At 44.9% G+C, this 16,216-nt stretch overlaps 1 protein-coding gene across 2 annotated transcripts in view; it reads left to right on the forward strand.

Moving 5' to 3' along the window:
* TTLL11 (tubulin tyrosine ligase like 11) overlaps window positions 1-16,216 on the forward strand; it is a 254,643-nt gene that overhangs the window by 109,353 nt on the left and 129,074 nt on the right. For both annotated transcript variants that reach the window (XM_073599526.1, XM_073599527.1), the window contains exon 4: window positions 13,806-14,381. In XM_073599526.1, the coding sequence (XP_073455627.1) occupies window positions 13,806-14,381 (576 nt within the window). The remainder of the gene's footprint in view (window positions 1-13,805; window positions 14,382-16,216) is intronic.

The raw sequence follows: 16,216 nt of genomic DNA on the forward strand, positions 1-16,216 counted from the left end.
GATGCCTGAATTACAGCGGCGGGGGGTGTTTTTGAAGCACCTGATTAGAGCCATAGGCATCAAAAAAGGTGACCTGTGAGCTCCATGCTTGATGCTCGCAGTTCACCCAGGTGTGTTAGAACAGCAAATGAATATTCGCTGTCCTAACACTGAACCCCCTCCCTGTCAATCAGATGCTCGGGTCTGTTACCTGTCACCTGATTGGCTGAAATGACAGGTGCTGTGATTGCACGCCTGACAGGAAAGGACGGGAGGAGACTAATGGAGGACACCGCTCACCACCGTCACCCACTGCCCCACCGAGACAGGGTAAGTGCCGGGTAAGTGCGGAGTGGCAGCATTTGATGGGCACAGTGGCAGCGTTTGATGGCCACAGTGGCAGTGTTTGAGCACAGTGGCTGCGTTTGATTGGCAAAGTGGCAGCATTTGGGCACAGTGGCAGCCTTTGATGGGCACAGTGAGACTGCAATTGATGTTTTTTCTTTCAGTTTGTTTGCGCCCCCCAAAAATTTTCAGCACCAGCCACCACTGATCCCTAGGGACAGTTGTCACCATCAGTCTTGGTTGGATTCTGTTCCTAAGAGCCAACACAGGCACCTACGACGCAGTTGTAGTAGAGCTGAAGACTTTAAGGCACAGGTCACCATTCTGACTGAAAGATTTATCAATAAGGGATATTCAGCTGGGACTCTAGACCAGACAGTGTCAATTACACAAGCAATGGATAGGGACTCACTGTTGTTGGAGAGACCAAAGACTAACAGTGGAGAACAATTTTTCTTTACCGTTTATTAGATCTTATTCCCATCAACATTACTTAATTAAAATATTTGTTCGTAAACACTGGAATATACTCAAGAACGATCACATTTTGAGTAAAACCCTTCCAGACCAGCCTCAGATGGTATTTAGGGGGGTTTCTTCCCTTAGGAACATGATGGCTCCTAACATGTGCGATCCGCCTAATAATAAACTGATGTTCTTCCCTGAATATGACAGGATTTTAGAAGTGCAAAAAATTCTCCGTATGTTCCATTAATGGAATTCGGAATAAAAAGACTACTCAATATAGTTTTCATAGTAAAGCCCAGGTCTTTCAAATGAAGACATTTATAACATGTTACACTCCAAATGTGGTATATCTTCTTACCTGCCCCTGTGGGTTCCAATATAACGGAAGTACTATACGCCTCTTACAAGTTAGGATCAATGAGCATATTGGTAACATCAAAAGAGGTTTCAAAGGCCATCCGGTTTCCAGACATTATCTGGAAGTTCACAAAAAAATCCGGCTGGTACCTACTTTCTTGGAATTAATACGTTTAAATTGCACTGGAGGGGTGGATCAAGGCGACATGAAATCTCAAAACTTGAAATTATCTATAGGGTTAATTGTCTCAGACCATTGGGTTTGAATGCAGATGTGAAGGTGAACCTTCATTGCTCATGCTTGATGTATTCTTATAAGGAATTTACAAGGCAACTTCACCATATATTAATTCTTTTTTTGATTTAGTTGTATAATTCAATATTAATCTGCTGGTTTCGTTTTTTTTAATGTGGGGATTCATTCTCGTCGGTCGAATGTATTGATTTTATATGACTTTTTATTTATGTATCTATTTGATTTGAACATCATGTTTGTTGATATTAATTTTATTCTATTTGAAAGTCCTTTTCCCATTCACCTTTTTTTTAGTATAATTTTTATCTATTTTTGGTTACTATTTAGGATAATCCTTAGAAGTCCTTGGTGTCCTCTCAGTTTTTGTTCTAGGCCTTTTTGGAGTTATTTTCAATAATAACCAGATACCACACTGATTGGATAGATCGGTCTGGGTTATCAATCATAGAGCTCTATATTTGAAACTGAGGTGTGGTTGTGGAAATATGGAGAATGGGAAGGAGGCTTGAATCAGCTTAATATGTGAAAATATGTGAAAGTGAGGCTTGGTTTCTTCAGGCTCTGTATTTATAGCAATGGCTCAGTGCGTCACCTCTGCCCCAGGAAGTCGTGATGAAACATGTCGGGCGGAGCTACACGCTGATGCCATTGTGCCCCACGTCACCCTGGAAGTGTGGGAGATTGCTTTTATTTGCCGGCAAATGATTTTACCCAGTGTGTGTTAACATTTTATTCATTGTAAGTAGCCTTTTGGTTTTCCTCTCAATAAACTCACCTTAATAGTATTACACTATTGGAGCTTTTTCTTTATATGGTCCATCTCCTGTTCCTGGATGATTTAGATGTCCCGCTGTGAGGGGAGATTACATTGAAAGACCCATCTACTATCAGATTGCCTCAGTGGCTTGGTTCCTGTTGCCCTGCAGAGGTTATTCTGCCTGTGTGTTTGACCATCCTAGTGATAGGTGGTCCCGGCTATCTGGTAAGAGTCCCTGATCACTGTGTGTGGGGTGCCACAGAAGGCTCTACATCACGTCACTTGGTGATGGAACATCTGTTTCTTATTTTTGGACTTTTTTTTTTTTTCAAATATATATTTAATTCAACTCCAGAAAAATGGGGGAGAGGTCCCCACAATACAAATAAGGGTGTATTCAGTGTCGAGGTTATACAATCCATGTACATCTTCTATGGTAATTGTTTACAAAACCTGTTACAGCACATATATCAACATGAAACAATGGGTCAAGAATTTGTCCTCGGTTAGGCATTCCCCACTCCGGTATTTATACACTTGTAGCTAATAGAGAGTAGGGCCTCTCTCCCCTAACTTTTTCACCTTTTCTTAGGGATGAGAGAGGAGGGAGTATAGCAGAGGGGGGGAGGGGGGGAATAAGACATGGCGGTGGCTAGAGGTTTTATGGGTGTAAGAGAGCAGGCTGGGTGCTCTGGGTCCCCAGGAGACGCTGTCCCTCATCTGAGTAGAGAAACACACTCCATATGTCCCAGGTCTTCTTGTAGGTCTCTTGCCTATTCTGTGCCGTGAGGATTAAATCCTCTATTTTCCTCACCTCATCTACCTTACGAATCCAGTGTGCAATGGTCAGAGGTTATCGCTGCTTCCAATAGAGGAGTATGCATGCCTTTGCTGCATTAAGTAAGAGCCGTAATAGTGACTTTTTGTATGTTTTGGTAGGGATCTTTGAGTGGTGCAGTAAGAAGAATGCGCCTCTGGGATTGGATAGTCTGTGAACTTCTGTGTAATGCGGCGGATTTCCACCCAGAAATCTTTCAACCTAGGGCAGGACCAGAACATATGGATCAGAGAACCCTCTTCCTCTCCACAGCACCAGCACTGATTCGAGGAAGAAGCATCTATGTAGTCTGGAGGGTGTTAAGTACCAACGGGAAAGCAGCTTGAAGTTTGTCTCTTGTGATTTAGTGCACAAGGAGGTTTTAAGAGCAAAATTAATGATGCACTGGCTTTGTACCGTTGAAAATGTGCAATTTAGATCTCTTTCCCATCTGTTCAGGCAGGGCAGTTGTGGCTGATCTTTTGGTGTATTTAGCAGGGTATATGTTTGGGATAGAGTATGGGCCAACGGGTCCGTACCTGAGCAGAGGTCTTCAAACGATGTCTGCTGGCGCACAAAGTCTTGGGGTCTAGGGATGGAATGGAGGAAGTAGTGTAATTGTACCACTCTCCAAAAGGGGAGTTGGAAGGTCCCTGTTGGTTCAGTCAGTTCTAGAATGGTTGGCCATTTCCCATTGAGTACAAATTTAGCAGCGTGATCATAGTGAGAGTCTCTGAGAGTGGCGTATTCTGTAGAGTGTAGACCTGGCTCAAAGTGCGGGTGGCCAAGTATTGGAAACAGTGGAGAGTTTTTGGACATGAGGGATGCTTGGTTGGTGGCTAGGTGGCTATGTCTCAATGTAGTACCTATTAATGGGTGTGACTTCAGTCCTGGAGGTAGAGCACGGTAGCACCAGAGTGTGCCTTTCAATGGTATGTGGGTTTGGGCCTGTTCAGTTTGTACCCAGAGTTTGGATGTCCTATTATGTCTCTAGTCTAGTATGCACCCTAAGTGAGAGGCTAGATAATATTGTCGTATGTCGGGCAGTGCCAACCCTCTGTAGTGTTTGGGAAGCATCATTTGTGCCCGGTTAAGTCTGGGATTTTTGTGAGCCCAAACAAATCGGGTGAAAGGGGCCTGTGCCTGTTTGAAATAGGAGGGTGGGATCTGTATCAGTAGGACTTGGATGAGGTAGATGAATTTGGGTAAAATGCTCATTTTGATGAGGTTGCATCTTCCAAACCAAGAGTGGTAGCCTGTGTGCCACATCTCTACTAAAGTGCGAGTCTTGGTTAGTAAGGGGGGAAAATTTAGGTCGTACGTACGTGAAATGTCCGGTTGGATGTTTGTACCAAGGTATTTTAATGCTGTGGTAGTCCACTTGAAGCGGAAATTAGTTTGCAGGTCGAGTAAAGTGTGAGGGGGAACTGCGATGCCCATGGCCTCTGATTTGGAGAAGTTTATCTTTAAGTGTGAGATTGTCCCGTAAGTTTTAAATTCTCGGAGGAGATTTGGTAAAGAGATCTTAGGGTTTGTTAGAGAGAATAACAGGTCGTCAGCATACGCTGATATCTTGCAATGTGAGCTACCCATTTGAAGTCCTGTTATGTCTGGATTTAGTCTTATTGTACAGAGGAATGGCTCTAGGGATAAAGCGAAGAGGAGGGGGGACAGGGGGCATGGAGAAAGGGGCCGAGAGTACTCCATTTATCTTTACCTGGGCTGAAGGATTCGAATATATGTTGCCTATCCACTTCATCGTCCTATTTCCTAGCCCAATATGTCGTAGAACTGAGAACATAAAGTTCCAGTTCACCCGATCAAAGGCTTTTTCGGCATTGGTGCTCACAAATATACTGGGGACTTTGGTGGTGTTTGCTACGTGTAGGAGATTGAGCACCTTAATGGTATTATCCCTCGCCTCTCTGGTGGGTATAAAGCTGACCTGGCCGAGGTGTATTAGGGCCTGCAGGTGTTGTGATAGTCTTGTGGCTAATATTTTTTAAACCGCTTCAAGTCAGTATTCAGAAGTGAGATGGGCCTGTAACTCCCGCATAGACCTGGATCCTTACCTTCCTTATGAATCAGGGAAATGTGGGATCTCAGGGTGTCTCTGGGAAAGTTGACATCTGACCCTAATGCATTGAAAAATGTCACCAAATGCGGGCGTAGGATTGGGAGGAGGGTCTTGTAATATTGGGCGGTGTATCCATCTGGGCCCGGGGCTTTGCCTAATTTCATGGAGCCTACTGCCACTTGTAGTTCCTCCTAAAGTAATCAGTTTGTCTAGTAGTTCTTGAGACTGTGTGGGGAGAGATGGAAGTTGGGAGTCTGTGATATACTTTTCTATGTCTTCCTGCCTAGAGTCAGAGCTCGGTAAGTTGTAGAGGTCAGAGTAAAAGTCACTGAACCCCTTTGAGATTTGCGTTGGATTTGTAGCTTTCTGCCCGTTGGGGCAGATTATCTGGGGAATGTAGGACATGGATTTAATTTTTTTGACCGATCTGGCTAAGCTTTTCCCACACTTGTCACCCAACTCATAAGACATCTTGCGACAAAATTGTAGCGCTGCCTTGGCTTTGTAATGAAGTAAGTCCGTTATCTGTGAGTGCAGTGTCCTCCGTTCTATCTCTAAGGTCTGTGAGGGAGCAGGTTTGTGTTTTGCTTCTACTGAGGCTAAGTTGGAGAGTAAGCTGGTGAGTTGCTTGTTTCGTTTTCTTTTGATACACGCCCCGTGTGTGATGAGGACACCTCGGGTGACATATTTGTGGGCTTCTCACAGCACCCCAGGGTCACAGTCCTGTGTGTCATTCTCCCGGAAGTAATGGTCTAGCTCTTTGGTTACATTTGCCAATACTTCAGGTATTTGGAGGAGGCTCTCGTTTAGACGCCAAAATAGGGATCTGGGTGAGGGTCTCTCAGAAAGGGTGTATGTGAGGGAGATAGGCGCATGGTCAGACCATGTAATCTGACCTATAGCGGTAGAACTTACTAGGTGTAGTTGGTCATGGGGTATCATGAACAGGTCTATCCTAGAGTAGAGCTTATGCGGGGAAGAGTAGAAGGTATAATCCCTCTCGCCTGTGTTTTGTAGTTGCCATATGTCTATTAGCTGAGCATTGTGAAAGGCTTGTGCTATTCGTTTTCTGTACGATGGAGGGATTGAGGAATTGCCCGTGGAGGTATCTGAGTAGGGGAGCAACGGGACGTTGAAATCTCCCCCCAGGATTAGTTGGCCTGCTTTGAATTTCATCAACTTATCTAGGATGTGTCTAAGAAAACGGTCTTGGTGATCATTGGGAGCATAGACTATTGCCAATGTGAGTTGGATTTCACCTGGGAGCCCCTTAAGAAAAAGGAAGCGCCCCTCGGGGTCGGCAGACAGCTCCTGGCATTGCCACGGTAGCCTGCTAGAGATCAATATGGACACTCCTCTAGTCTTGGATGTGGAGTTAGTAGAATGGTATGCTCGGGGGAAGGACCTAGTTTGGAGCAAAGGAAGTCTACTATTCTTAAAGTGTGTCTCCTGAATGAAGGCCACATCAGTGTGTGATTTCTTCAGGTCATGTAGCAGTATACGTTTCTTTTCGGGTGTGTTCAACCCTTTTGCGTTAAGAGAGGTCACTTTTATAGTGTCCACCGCCATGTCTTAGGAAAAGAGAAGGGGTTTGGAGGGAGGAAGAAACGTAGAGTGAAAGGGGGGAAAAAGAAAGGGGGTAGTAGAAGGGAAAGGGGGAGGAAGTGGGGGCAGAAGCCAGAGAAACCAACCGGGCCTGTCCCCACTGGGGAGTTTGACTAAATATACAAGTATAAAAACTTGTGATTTATACAATCCCGTGTTCCCGGGTGTACACAAAGGCCTATTGGGGGTGTGAGCAGTCAACAACCGGCAGCCAAGGACCCAAATCTCCCACCCCGGCAATATTTAAATGTTCATTTGTAATTTACAACTTTTAGTGCATTACTTGATGGTCAGGTGTAATTCAGCTAAACAGTTATAAACATTTATTCGAAAAAGGAACAGCAAACCAGGCGCACTCCACCAAACCGACGGGTAACATTCCGAGGGTGTGGTGTGGCGATCAATATCCCAACCAACTCTGAAAAGTAGTAAAACATTACCCCCTCCCTGCCCCATCAGCAAAACCTAGTCTAAAGGATATTGTGCCAGGATCTCATCGGAGGGGAGAAGTAGGCTCCCAAACCGGGCTCCTGTGTAATAGTGTGCAAAGGTGGGGGGCACGCTCATCTGTCAGAGATCTTACACAGGCTCTGAGAACTAACAGGCTGGCGGCATATCTAGTCATGTGCACGTGAGCCTCAAGTCAACGTTACTCCAGAGTGACCCCCTCCCCTCGCCGCCCAGTGGGTCCGTTAGTCTCCACAAATTATTATATTCCTGTGGGATCCCGGGGGGGAAGGCAATGTTTAGGTTGTAACAAAGAGCCATTTCATCCATCCGTGGGACTCTTCTCCCGTCCGGCCCACCGCCCTCCACCCAAGACTCCCCCAACTGCTCATCAGAGCAGGATTAGGGACCCATGCCTCCCACAGAGACAATGGAGATCATAATTGGTCCTCATTGAACATCCTCTAGATCTCTTATCCAGTGTGCGGTTCCAAGGGGGACTGTAGGCTCAGCTGCAGTGCAAGAGGATCAGAGATTCCTGCAGAAAGATTTGTGCGAGTACAAAGCTCGGATGAGAGCGAGGAACACAAAGTCATGTGAGTGGGATCCTGAGTGCCAGTCCAGGGGAGTACGGGAGGGAGCGTCAGGTTTCAGGACGCCAGGGGTTGGAGGTTAGAAATGCCGGGAGCCGATGACATGTTGGTCTGGTCTCAGGTAAGTAACTGTGGCGCCCTCTTGCCATCCCACATCCGATGGGTAGGCATCGGGGAAGTGTAACTCAGCTCCCAGGCAATGTATCAGGGGCAGGTGGGGTGAAAGGGTGTGCGGGCAACCAGGCCAACTGGCCAACAAGTGTCAGAGCCGTGGGGTAATTATGGCAGTGGAAATTACTCATAATTCCGGAGACTCCTCTTGGGACAAAGTATGTGGACAGCGCTCGCCTCTTTGGGGTCTCTGCGGACGTGGCGCGGTGGATCTCTGCATGCTCGGGCGGCCCTGGTAGCGCGGAAGATAGCCCATCCAGTTGGGGAGAGCAATTGGATCCGCCTCGAGGAAGGCGAAGAGAGCAGGTAGCGCCTCCGGAGAACGTAGCTGGAAAGACCTCTGGCCCCTGTGGAAAGTGACCGATAGGGGGAATCCCCATCTGTAAGTAGCATTACGTCTCCTGGCTAGGTCCAGGAGCGGCTTCGGGAGGGCTCGATGGTGTAACATTGCTCTGGATAAGTCGGGGAGTATCACCCTCGCACCGTCGAACTCCAGGTCGCCTGACTCCCAGGCTCTGTGGGCGATGGCTTCCTTGTGGATGTAGTGGTGAAGCCGGCAGATCACGTCCTGGGGTCTGGATGGGTCAGATGAGCGAGGGCCCAACGCTCTGTGGACCCGGTCCACTTTTATTTGTACCAGTAGATTTTCGCCCGCTACCTTTTTGAAGATGTCAGTCACTGTAGCAAGTAAGTCTGTGGGACCAGTAGCCTACGGGAGTCCCCGGAGCCGTAGATTGTTTCTCTGGCTCCAGTCCTCAGATTCCTCCATACATAGTTGGAGTTCCACCGCCGCCTCAGCTTGGATATTTTGTTGGGACTCCAGGGTGGTCATCCTCTGCTTCAGTGTCGATAGGGAGGATTCTCCCGTTGCCAGGCGGGTGCTTGGGGACTGTACCTCTTGCTTGACAGCCCTGATCTCCCTCCTGTGTGCGGTCTCCACTCTCCCCACTATGGCCTAAATATCAGCCTTTGTTGGGAGGGCCTGCAAGATGGCTTTTAGTTCCTAGGTCGACCCTATAGCTGAGCAGGAGATGTGGCATGTTCCTCGGGTCAGTGGATGGAGCCTCCGGGAGTTAGGATAGAGCGTCGGACTCTGTGATCTCTCTGGGGAAGTCGGGCCCGCCATGAAGTCAGGGATGGGTGAGGGTGAGCCACGAGAGTCCGCCATCTTGGAATCCGACGAGCCGGAACGTGACTGCCGAAAAAGTCTCTGAATGTTACTTGTGGCAGGGGTATTGGAGGTCGGACTGGCTCTCTTCTTATTCCGCTTGTAGGTCCACGTCTTAGCTGAGAGCTTTCTGAGTAAAAATAGCGATTTTTGCCAGGGTAAGTGGAAGATGACCGGGAGCTCAGTGCACAAGCGTCTCTACACGGCCATGTCCAGACCACGCCCCATTTTTGGACTTTTTACATCAATTACAAGGATTCACTTTATACACAAACTTTTAAGTGTTCTTATCATTATTATTTCTTTTTTTTGCATTTTATGATGTTTATATACATTCAGGGTCTCATAAGCACATTAAGCATAAGTTGCTAATAATTCCAGACTAGCGTGATTTTATTTTGTTTATGTATGTTTCCTGGTTTATATCACTTGGTGGTTCGCTGCAGTCCTCATTTCATGTTATAATTTATTAACTTTAACGCAGTATACCACCCTTTTTAATTAGCAATACACACCAAACTGAGCATGTGCAGAGTGACTCCAAAGGCTCTGTACTATCAGGAGATGGATTGGGGACAGCGGAAAAAGCGGAGGATCAGAGAAGACAGGGTCAAACAGCCTTTTTACACAATGCGGAGGTTTAACCCCTTAGGTTCAACAGTGAGAATAACAAGCATGCTTTACTGCATACACAGGCTGCTTTTACTGTTGTGGGTTTAGTAACACTTTAAATATTCTAGTTCTGATGACAACAGGGGAATTTACCCCACTTTGGAGGGATTTCCTCTCACCTCCTGTTGTGACTATGGGAAAAGGGTACAGGGAAACCTCCCCAATTGGATCCAGATGGCAAAGATAACAGGGTTATAACCACCTGTCAAAAATAAGAAAAAAGTTTTGGCTTTAGTTTTGCACAAGGCAGGAAGTGTGTTACAGGCAGGATCACAAGGTAAAAATAAAGAGAAAAATTCTGAAAAAAGAAAACTAATGGAGCCACCACATCCAAAGACGGGTAAGTTGCTATATTACATTTTGTCCTTGGGTTTAGATACACTTTAAAGAGGAAGTAAAGCCTCTGAAAAAAAAAATATACACCCTGCATGACAAAGAAATAATGAGCTAGTATGCATAGCATATTAGCTCATTATGAATTACTTACCTGAGATCGAAGCCCCCGAATTGGCCCTCGTTCGGCTCCTTTCGACGACGCCATCTATCCCGGAGTGACTTCCGGGTATCGCGGCTCTGGCGCTGTGACTAGCCGGAGCCGCAATGACGTCACTCCCGCGCATGCGCGCTGGTGCCACCACTAACGGCATGATCGCCGTTAGAAACGGCACGCTCAGTGCGCCCGATGTCTACGGCGCATACGCTGTAGACATCGGTGCCGCTATTTCTGCAAATATCTCCTAAACCTTTTAGGTTTGGGAAATATTTCTTGCATCTACAGGTAAGCCTTAATCTAGGCTTACCTATAGGTTAAAATGGTTGTAAAGGGTTTACAACCACTTTAACCATGACCAGATTGGTTAATGTCTTTTGAGAGGCCCAAAGGAACTGGAACTGACCATTCATATACTGTATGACTGAGGGATACTTAAGATCTTGGAGAAGAAAGCACTAACCTAAAGCAAACAGTTAACACCTTTAGGAGTCCAGAGTCAGAGAAGCGAAGTGAGAGTGCTGATTTGTTGGTGCACTGTACATATTTCCTTCAGCATGGGTAGTCTTGAGGAATCCTGTACTGCTGGAAAATGGGGTGATGGTGATCTCTAGAAATTTTAGCTGTGTTCAGTCTTGGGGTGAAGATAGAATAGTGAAGTGAAAGATTGTTTTCAGGTAAAGCTGTAGGGGGAGCTGCAGAGCCTTATAAGCTATATTATGAACAGTTGTCTGGAAAATGTTTGGGGATGAATCAAGCAGAAGGGAAAAAGCTGCAATATAAGAGGTTTAACAAGGTGCATGTGTAAGAATCTCTTACATTTCTAGAGATGAGATGTGTCTGACCTCTTTAAGTCATCACTGAGCTCTTCCTTCACTCTAAATTGATGTAAATCTGAATAAAAAGCCAAACTGTCCACTTACTAGTCAGTAATTGTGTTTCATCATTATCTGTCTTCAGGAGATTGGTATCTGGGGAATAGAGTGCCTAAAGATTGCTTCCTTGGTCAGCTGAAAAGATTCAAATCAGATAATGTCATGTCATGCTCAGTTTGCAAATCTAGTGCCTGTGCCATGGAGGTGTGCTGGCATTTATAGTTCAGCATCAGCTTCATTTTCGAAGAAAAAGAGTTTCAGCCAAGTTTCCAATCAAGATTTAGCTTTCATTTGTCTGACATTTCAAAGTTGACAAAAAATGTCTTATTGGTTTCCACGTGCAGTTACTTTTTGTGTGAGTGGTGTGGGCACTGTGCAGTTTACACACCACTTTAATGGTTCAGATGGTAGACGCACCAACTAGAAATAAAGCGTTACTGGATCTACTGATTACCAATACAGACCTGATCACGCATGTGGAAATAAGGGCCAATTTAAGAAACAGCAATCACAGGCCAATTGGCTTCAGTATAAATCACACAAATAGAAAACATAAGAGGAATACAAAGACACTGAATTTCAAAAGAGTCAACTTCCCTAAACTATGAACTTTGCTAGAAGGCATGAATTGGGATAAAATCTTAGGAACAAAGAACACAGAGGAGAGATGGGTTTGCTCTAAGAGCATATTAAATAAGGGCATTAGCCAATGTATACCATTGGGTAATAAATTTAAAAGAACGAACAAAAGTCCTGGATGGCTTAACTCCAATGTAAAAATGCATATAAAAGCAAAGAAGAAGGCCTTCAAAAAATACAAGGTTGAGGGATCATGATCAGCATTCAGACTTTATAAAAAATGCAACAAGAAATGTAAGGGTGCAATTAGGGTGGCTAAGATAGAACACGAAAGACACATAGCGGAGGAAAGCAAAAAAAATCTCAAGAAATTCTTTAAGTATGTAAACAGTAAAAAAGGAAGGACAGACCATATTGGCCCCATAAAGAATGAGGAAGGACATCTGGTTACAAAGGATAGGGAGATGGCGAAGGTATTGAATTTATTCTTCTCCTCAGTCTTCACGAGGGAATTGGGGGGCTTCAGTAACCAAAACCGCAGTGTTTATCCTTATGACACATCACAGGAAGCGCCTCCATGGTTAACAGAGGACAGAATTAAAATTAGACTTGGGAAACTTAACATTAATAAATCACCGGGACCAGATGGCTTGCATCCGAGGGTACTTAGGGAACTCAGTCAAGTAATTGCCATTGTTCTGAATTACAGACCAGTTAGCCTAACATCAATAGTATGCAAGCTCTTGGAGGGGATGATAAGGTACTATATACAAGATTTTAGTAATGAGAACGGTATCATTAGCAGTAATCAACATAAAGTCATGAAGAATCGTTCTTGCCAAACCAAATCTATTAACCTACTATGAGGAGGTGAGTTGCCATCTAGATAAAGGAAGGCCCATAGACGTGGTGTATTTGGATTTTGCAAAAGCATTTGACACAGTTCCCCAAAAATGTTTACTGTACACAATAAGGTCCATTGGCATGGACCATAGGGTGAGTACATGGATTGAAAACTGGCTACAAGGGCAAGTTCAGAGGATGGTGATAGATGGGGAGTACTCGGAATGGTCAGGGGTGGGTAATGGGGTCCGCCGGGGTTCTGTGCTGGGACCAATCCTATTTATTTTGTTCATAAACGACCTTGAGGATGGGGTAAACAGTTCAATTTCTGTATTTGCGGACAATACTAAGCTAAGCAGGGTAATAACTTCTCAGCAGGATGTGGAAACCTTGCAAAAAGACCTGAACAAATTAATGGGGTGGGCAACTACATTGCAAATGAGGTTTAATGTAGAAAAATGTAAAATAATGCATTTGGGTTGCAAAAACATGAATGCAATCTATACACTGGAGGGAGAACCTCTGGGGAAATCTAGGATGGAAAAGGACCAGGGGGTCCTAGTAGAAGATAGGCTATTGCTATATGCCATTGCTGCTGCTAACAAAGCAAACAGAATATTGACATGCATTAAAAAGGGGATCAACTCCAGAGATAAAACAATGATTCTCTACAATACTCTGGTCTGCCTGCACCTAGAGTATGCTGTCCAGTTCTGGGCACCGGTCCAAAGTACAAAGAAGGGCAACAAAGCTAATGAAGGGTCTGGAGGATATTAGTTATCAGGAAAGGTTGTGAGCACTGAACTTAATTCTCTCTGGAGAAGAGACGCTTGAGCGGGAATATGATTTCATTTAATAAATACTGTACTGGTGACCCCACAATAAGGATAAAACTTTTTCGCGGAAGGAAGTTTAACAACGTGGTCACTCATTAAAAATAGAAGAAAAGAGGTTTAACCTTAAACTATGTAGAGGGTTCTTTACTGTAAGAGTGGCAAGGATGTGGAATTCCCTTCCACAGGCGGTGGTCTCAGCGGGGAGCATCGATAGTCCCAAAAAACTATTAGATAAGCACCTGAACAACCACAACATACAGGGATATACAATGTAATACTGACATATAATCACACACATAGGTTGGACTTGTGTCTTTTTTCAACCTCACCTACTATGTAACTACCCCCCCCCCCCCGAAATTTAATTCACAATGTGTAAACCATTTTTTGAATAAACTGTTTTCCATATAAAACATTAATAAATATATTCAGTCAGGGTTCTACTTGTACTGATCATTGTTTTATTGCAGGTTCGTATGGCAAAGGAAAGTGACCCATCGTGGAAGCCCACCTTTATTGTAAAGCCGGACGGTGGGTGTCAGGGTGATGGAATCTACCTCATTAAGGATCCCAGTGAAGTGCGGATCATGGCCAGTGTCCAGAACCGACCAGCTGTGGTCCAAGAGTACATCAGCAAGCCTCTCCTGATGGACAAGTTAAAGTTTGATATGAGACTCTATGTTGTTCTCAGATCATTAGAGCCTTTGGAAATCTACATTGCCAAAGATGGACTGTCCCGGTTCTGCACTGAGCCCTACCAGGCACCAAATCATAAAAATCTCCACCGTGTCTATATGCACCTGACCAACTACTCACTCAACATCCACAGTGGAAACTTTATCCACTCGGACAGTGTCCACACTGGAAGCAAGAGGACCTTCTCCAGCATTCTCTATAGACTTTCAGCTAAAGGTATAGATGTCAAGAAAGTATGGTCTGACATAATTTCTCTGGTCATTAAGACCATCATTGCTCTGGTTCCGGAACTCAAAGTCTACTTCCAGGTGGACATACCAGCATCTAAACCAGGACCAACATGCTTCCAGGTGAGTTGTTATTTCTTGTGCACACACATCATATGGTTGGCTTGTTGTTTTTGAGCCACCACTCCTCAAACTTTATGACAATTTTCAATATAGCTGGTTGTTTTTTTTACCAATATTATTATTATTATTACTATTGTTTATTTTTCTCAATTTTATAAGCAAGTAGACACATAAAAAGAGGTAACAGTCATTTATTTTGGTGGGCAAGCAGCCCGAGCACAGCACTCCTGGCTTTGGTGTTTTATTCCTATGCATTTAGCAAGTAAACATCAATAATTTATTTTTGTTTCTCATTAATTGAGGGACATAGGAATTAAGAGTCTGTTGGATTGTATAGCAGCCTACTGGGGAACTGGACACAGGCATGTTTTTTCTCCTCTCTGTTAAGAAAAGTCTAACTTTTTTGCTAGGTACCATTTTCTATCAGTTATGATTCCCACTGCTGAGCTGGTCTTTATATGCAGCTATCTGGATTGTCCTTTCCTCAGTTTGACTTTGGAGTTCAAAACCCAGATCCCACGGCACTAGACTTGCGGGGTTAACCAGGATTGTGACCTTTGGGCACAGGGCTCTGCATTGTGGCACTTTTCCAGATCTGAGTCTACTGGGAAAAAGTTAGCTGTAGAGGACTCTCTGGTTCCACAGTCATGGTACAGCCCCAAGTGTGACCCCATTTCTGAGAACTGACTTTGTGAGTTAGGCCGTACAGGCCAAGAAGCAGGTGCTACCTCATTTCGAGGGCCAATGGTCACCAATAAAATTCCTGTTTTCTGTCTGATATACTTTGGAAGAGGTTGATGCAGAGGGACTGAGCACCAATGTCACCTGGGTGGAGTGTTGCACGTGTGGGTGATCCATGATCCCTTTACCGCCAACCATTGTTGAGAAAGCATTTTTCCTCTTCTACTCCTGACACATGGAACTTGCCTCAGTTCCTCCTTGCTATCTTGCAGTGCAATGTGTCTGATTATAGATGCATTGGAAACAGTCCCGTTTTACTGAGTGTCTCCAGCTCTCAGGTCACACAGGATAGTTTCCTGCAATCATGCAGGCTTTTATAGGCCAAATAACTTTCCAAGGAAACTTTCCCAGCAAAGAGGGAACGGTCAGCACAGGTTCTGGTGGACAGCATAGCCCTGACAATGCAGAACTCAGGTTAGTTCGGGACCTAAACTTTCAGAATTCGGCACTCATGGCTTGAAATAATGTATTTAGGTCTCATTCTAGAAACTGGTCAGACTGGAGTTTTTCTTGCCCGGGAGAAGCTTCAAACTTTCTGCTGCCAGACGCAGACACTTCAGTCTAGATGTTACCTAACTCTTTGCTTCTGCATGAGAGTTCTGTAGCTGGTGGTAGGCTTCTTCAAGGCAGTTCCATTTGCCCGATTCCACTCCAGACCCCTACAACCCAACATCCTACTATCATTGGATACATCAGTCCAGTCCTTGGACAGACTAATTTGTCTGTTACAGAGGACCAAGGTGTACCTGGCTTTGTGGCTCACAAATCCTATTCTGGAGTTAGAGAAATTCTTCCTTCCGATCTCTTGAGAGATTCACATGATGTATGCCAGCTTGTTTTGCTGGGGAGGAGTCCTGAGCACCTTGCTGGTGCAGGGGACTTTGATATTGCAGAGATCTTGTCTCTCTATCAACGTTCTAGAGTTTCAGGGATTTGGTTGTCTACAATGCCGGACATCCTGACTGGAGGGTCATCCTTTCTGGATTTAGTCAGACAACACCAAGGCATTGACCATCAGTGAGGAACCAGAAGCCTCTCCATGGCAAGAGAGGTAGAGCAGATCCTGTCATGGGTAAAAATTCATGCTCCAGCCT

This window comes from Aquarana catesbeiana, linkage group LG09, assembly GCF_042186555.1.
Source record: "Aquarana catesbeiana isolate 2022-GZ linkage group LG09, ASM4218655v1, whole genome shotgun sequence".
NCBI classification, from domain to species: domain Eukaryota; kingdom Metazoa; phylum Chordata; class Amphibia; order Anura; family Ranidae; genus Aquarana; species Aquarana catesbeiana.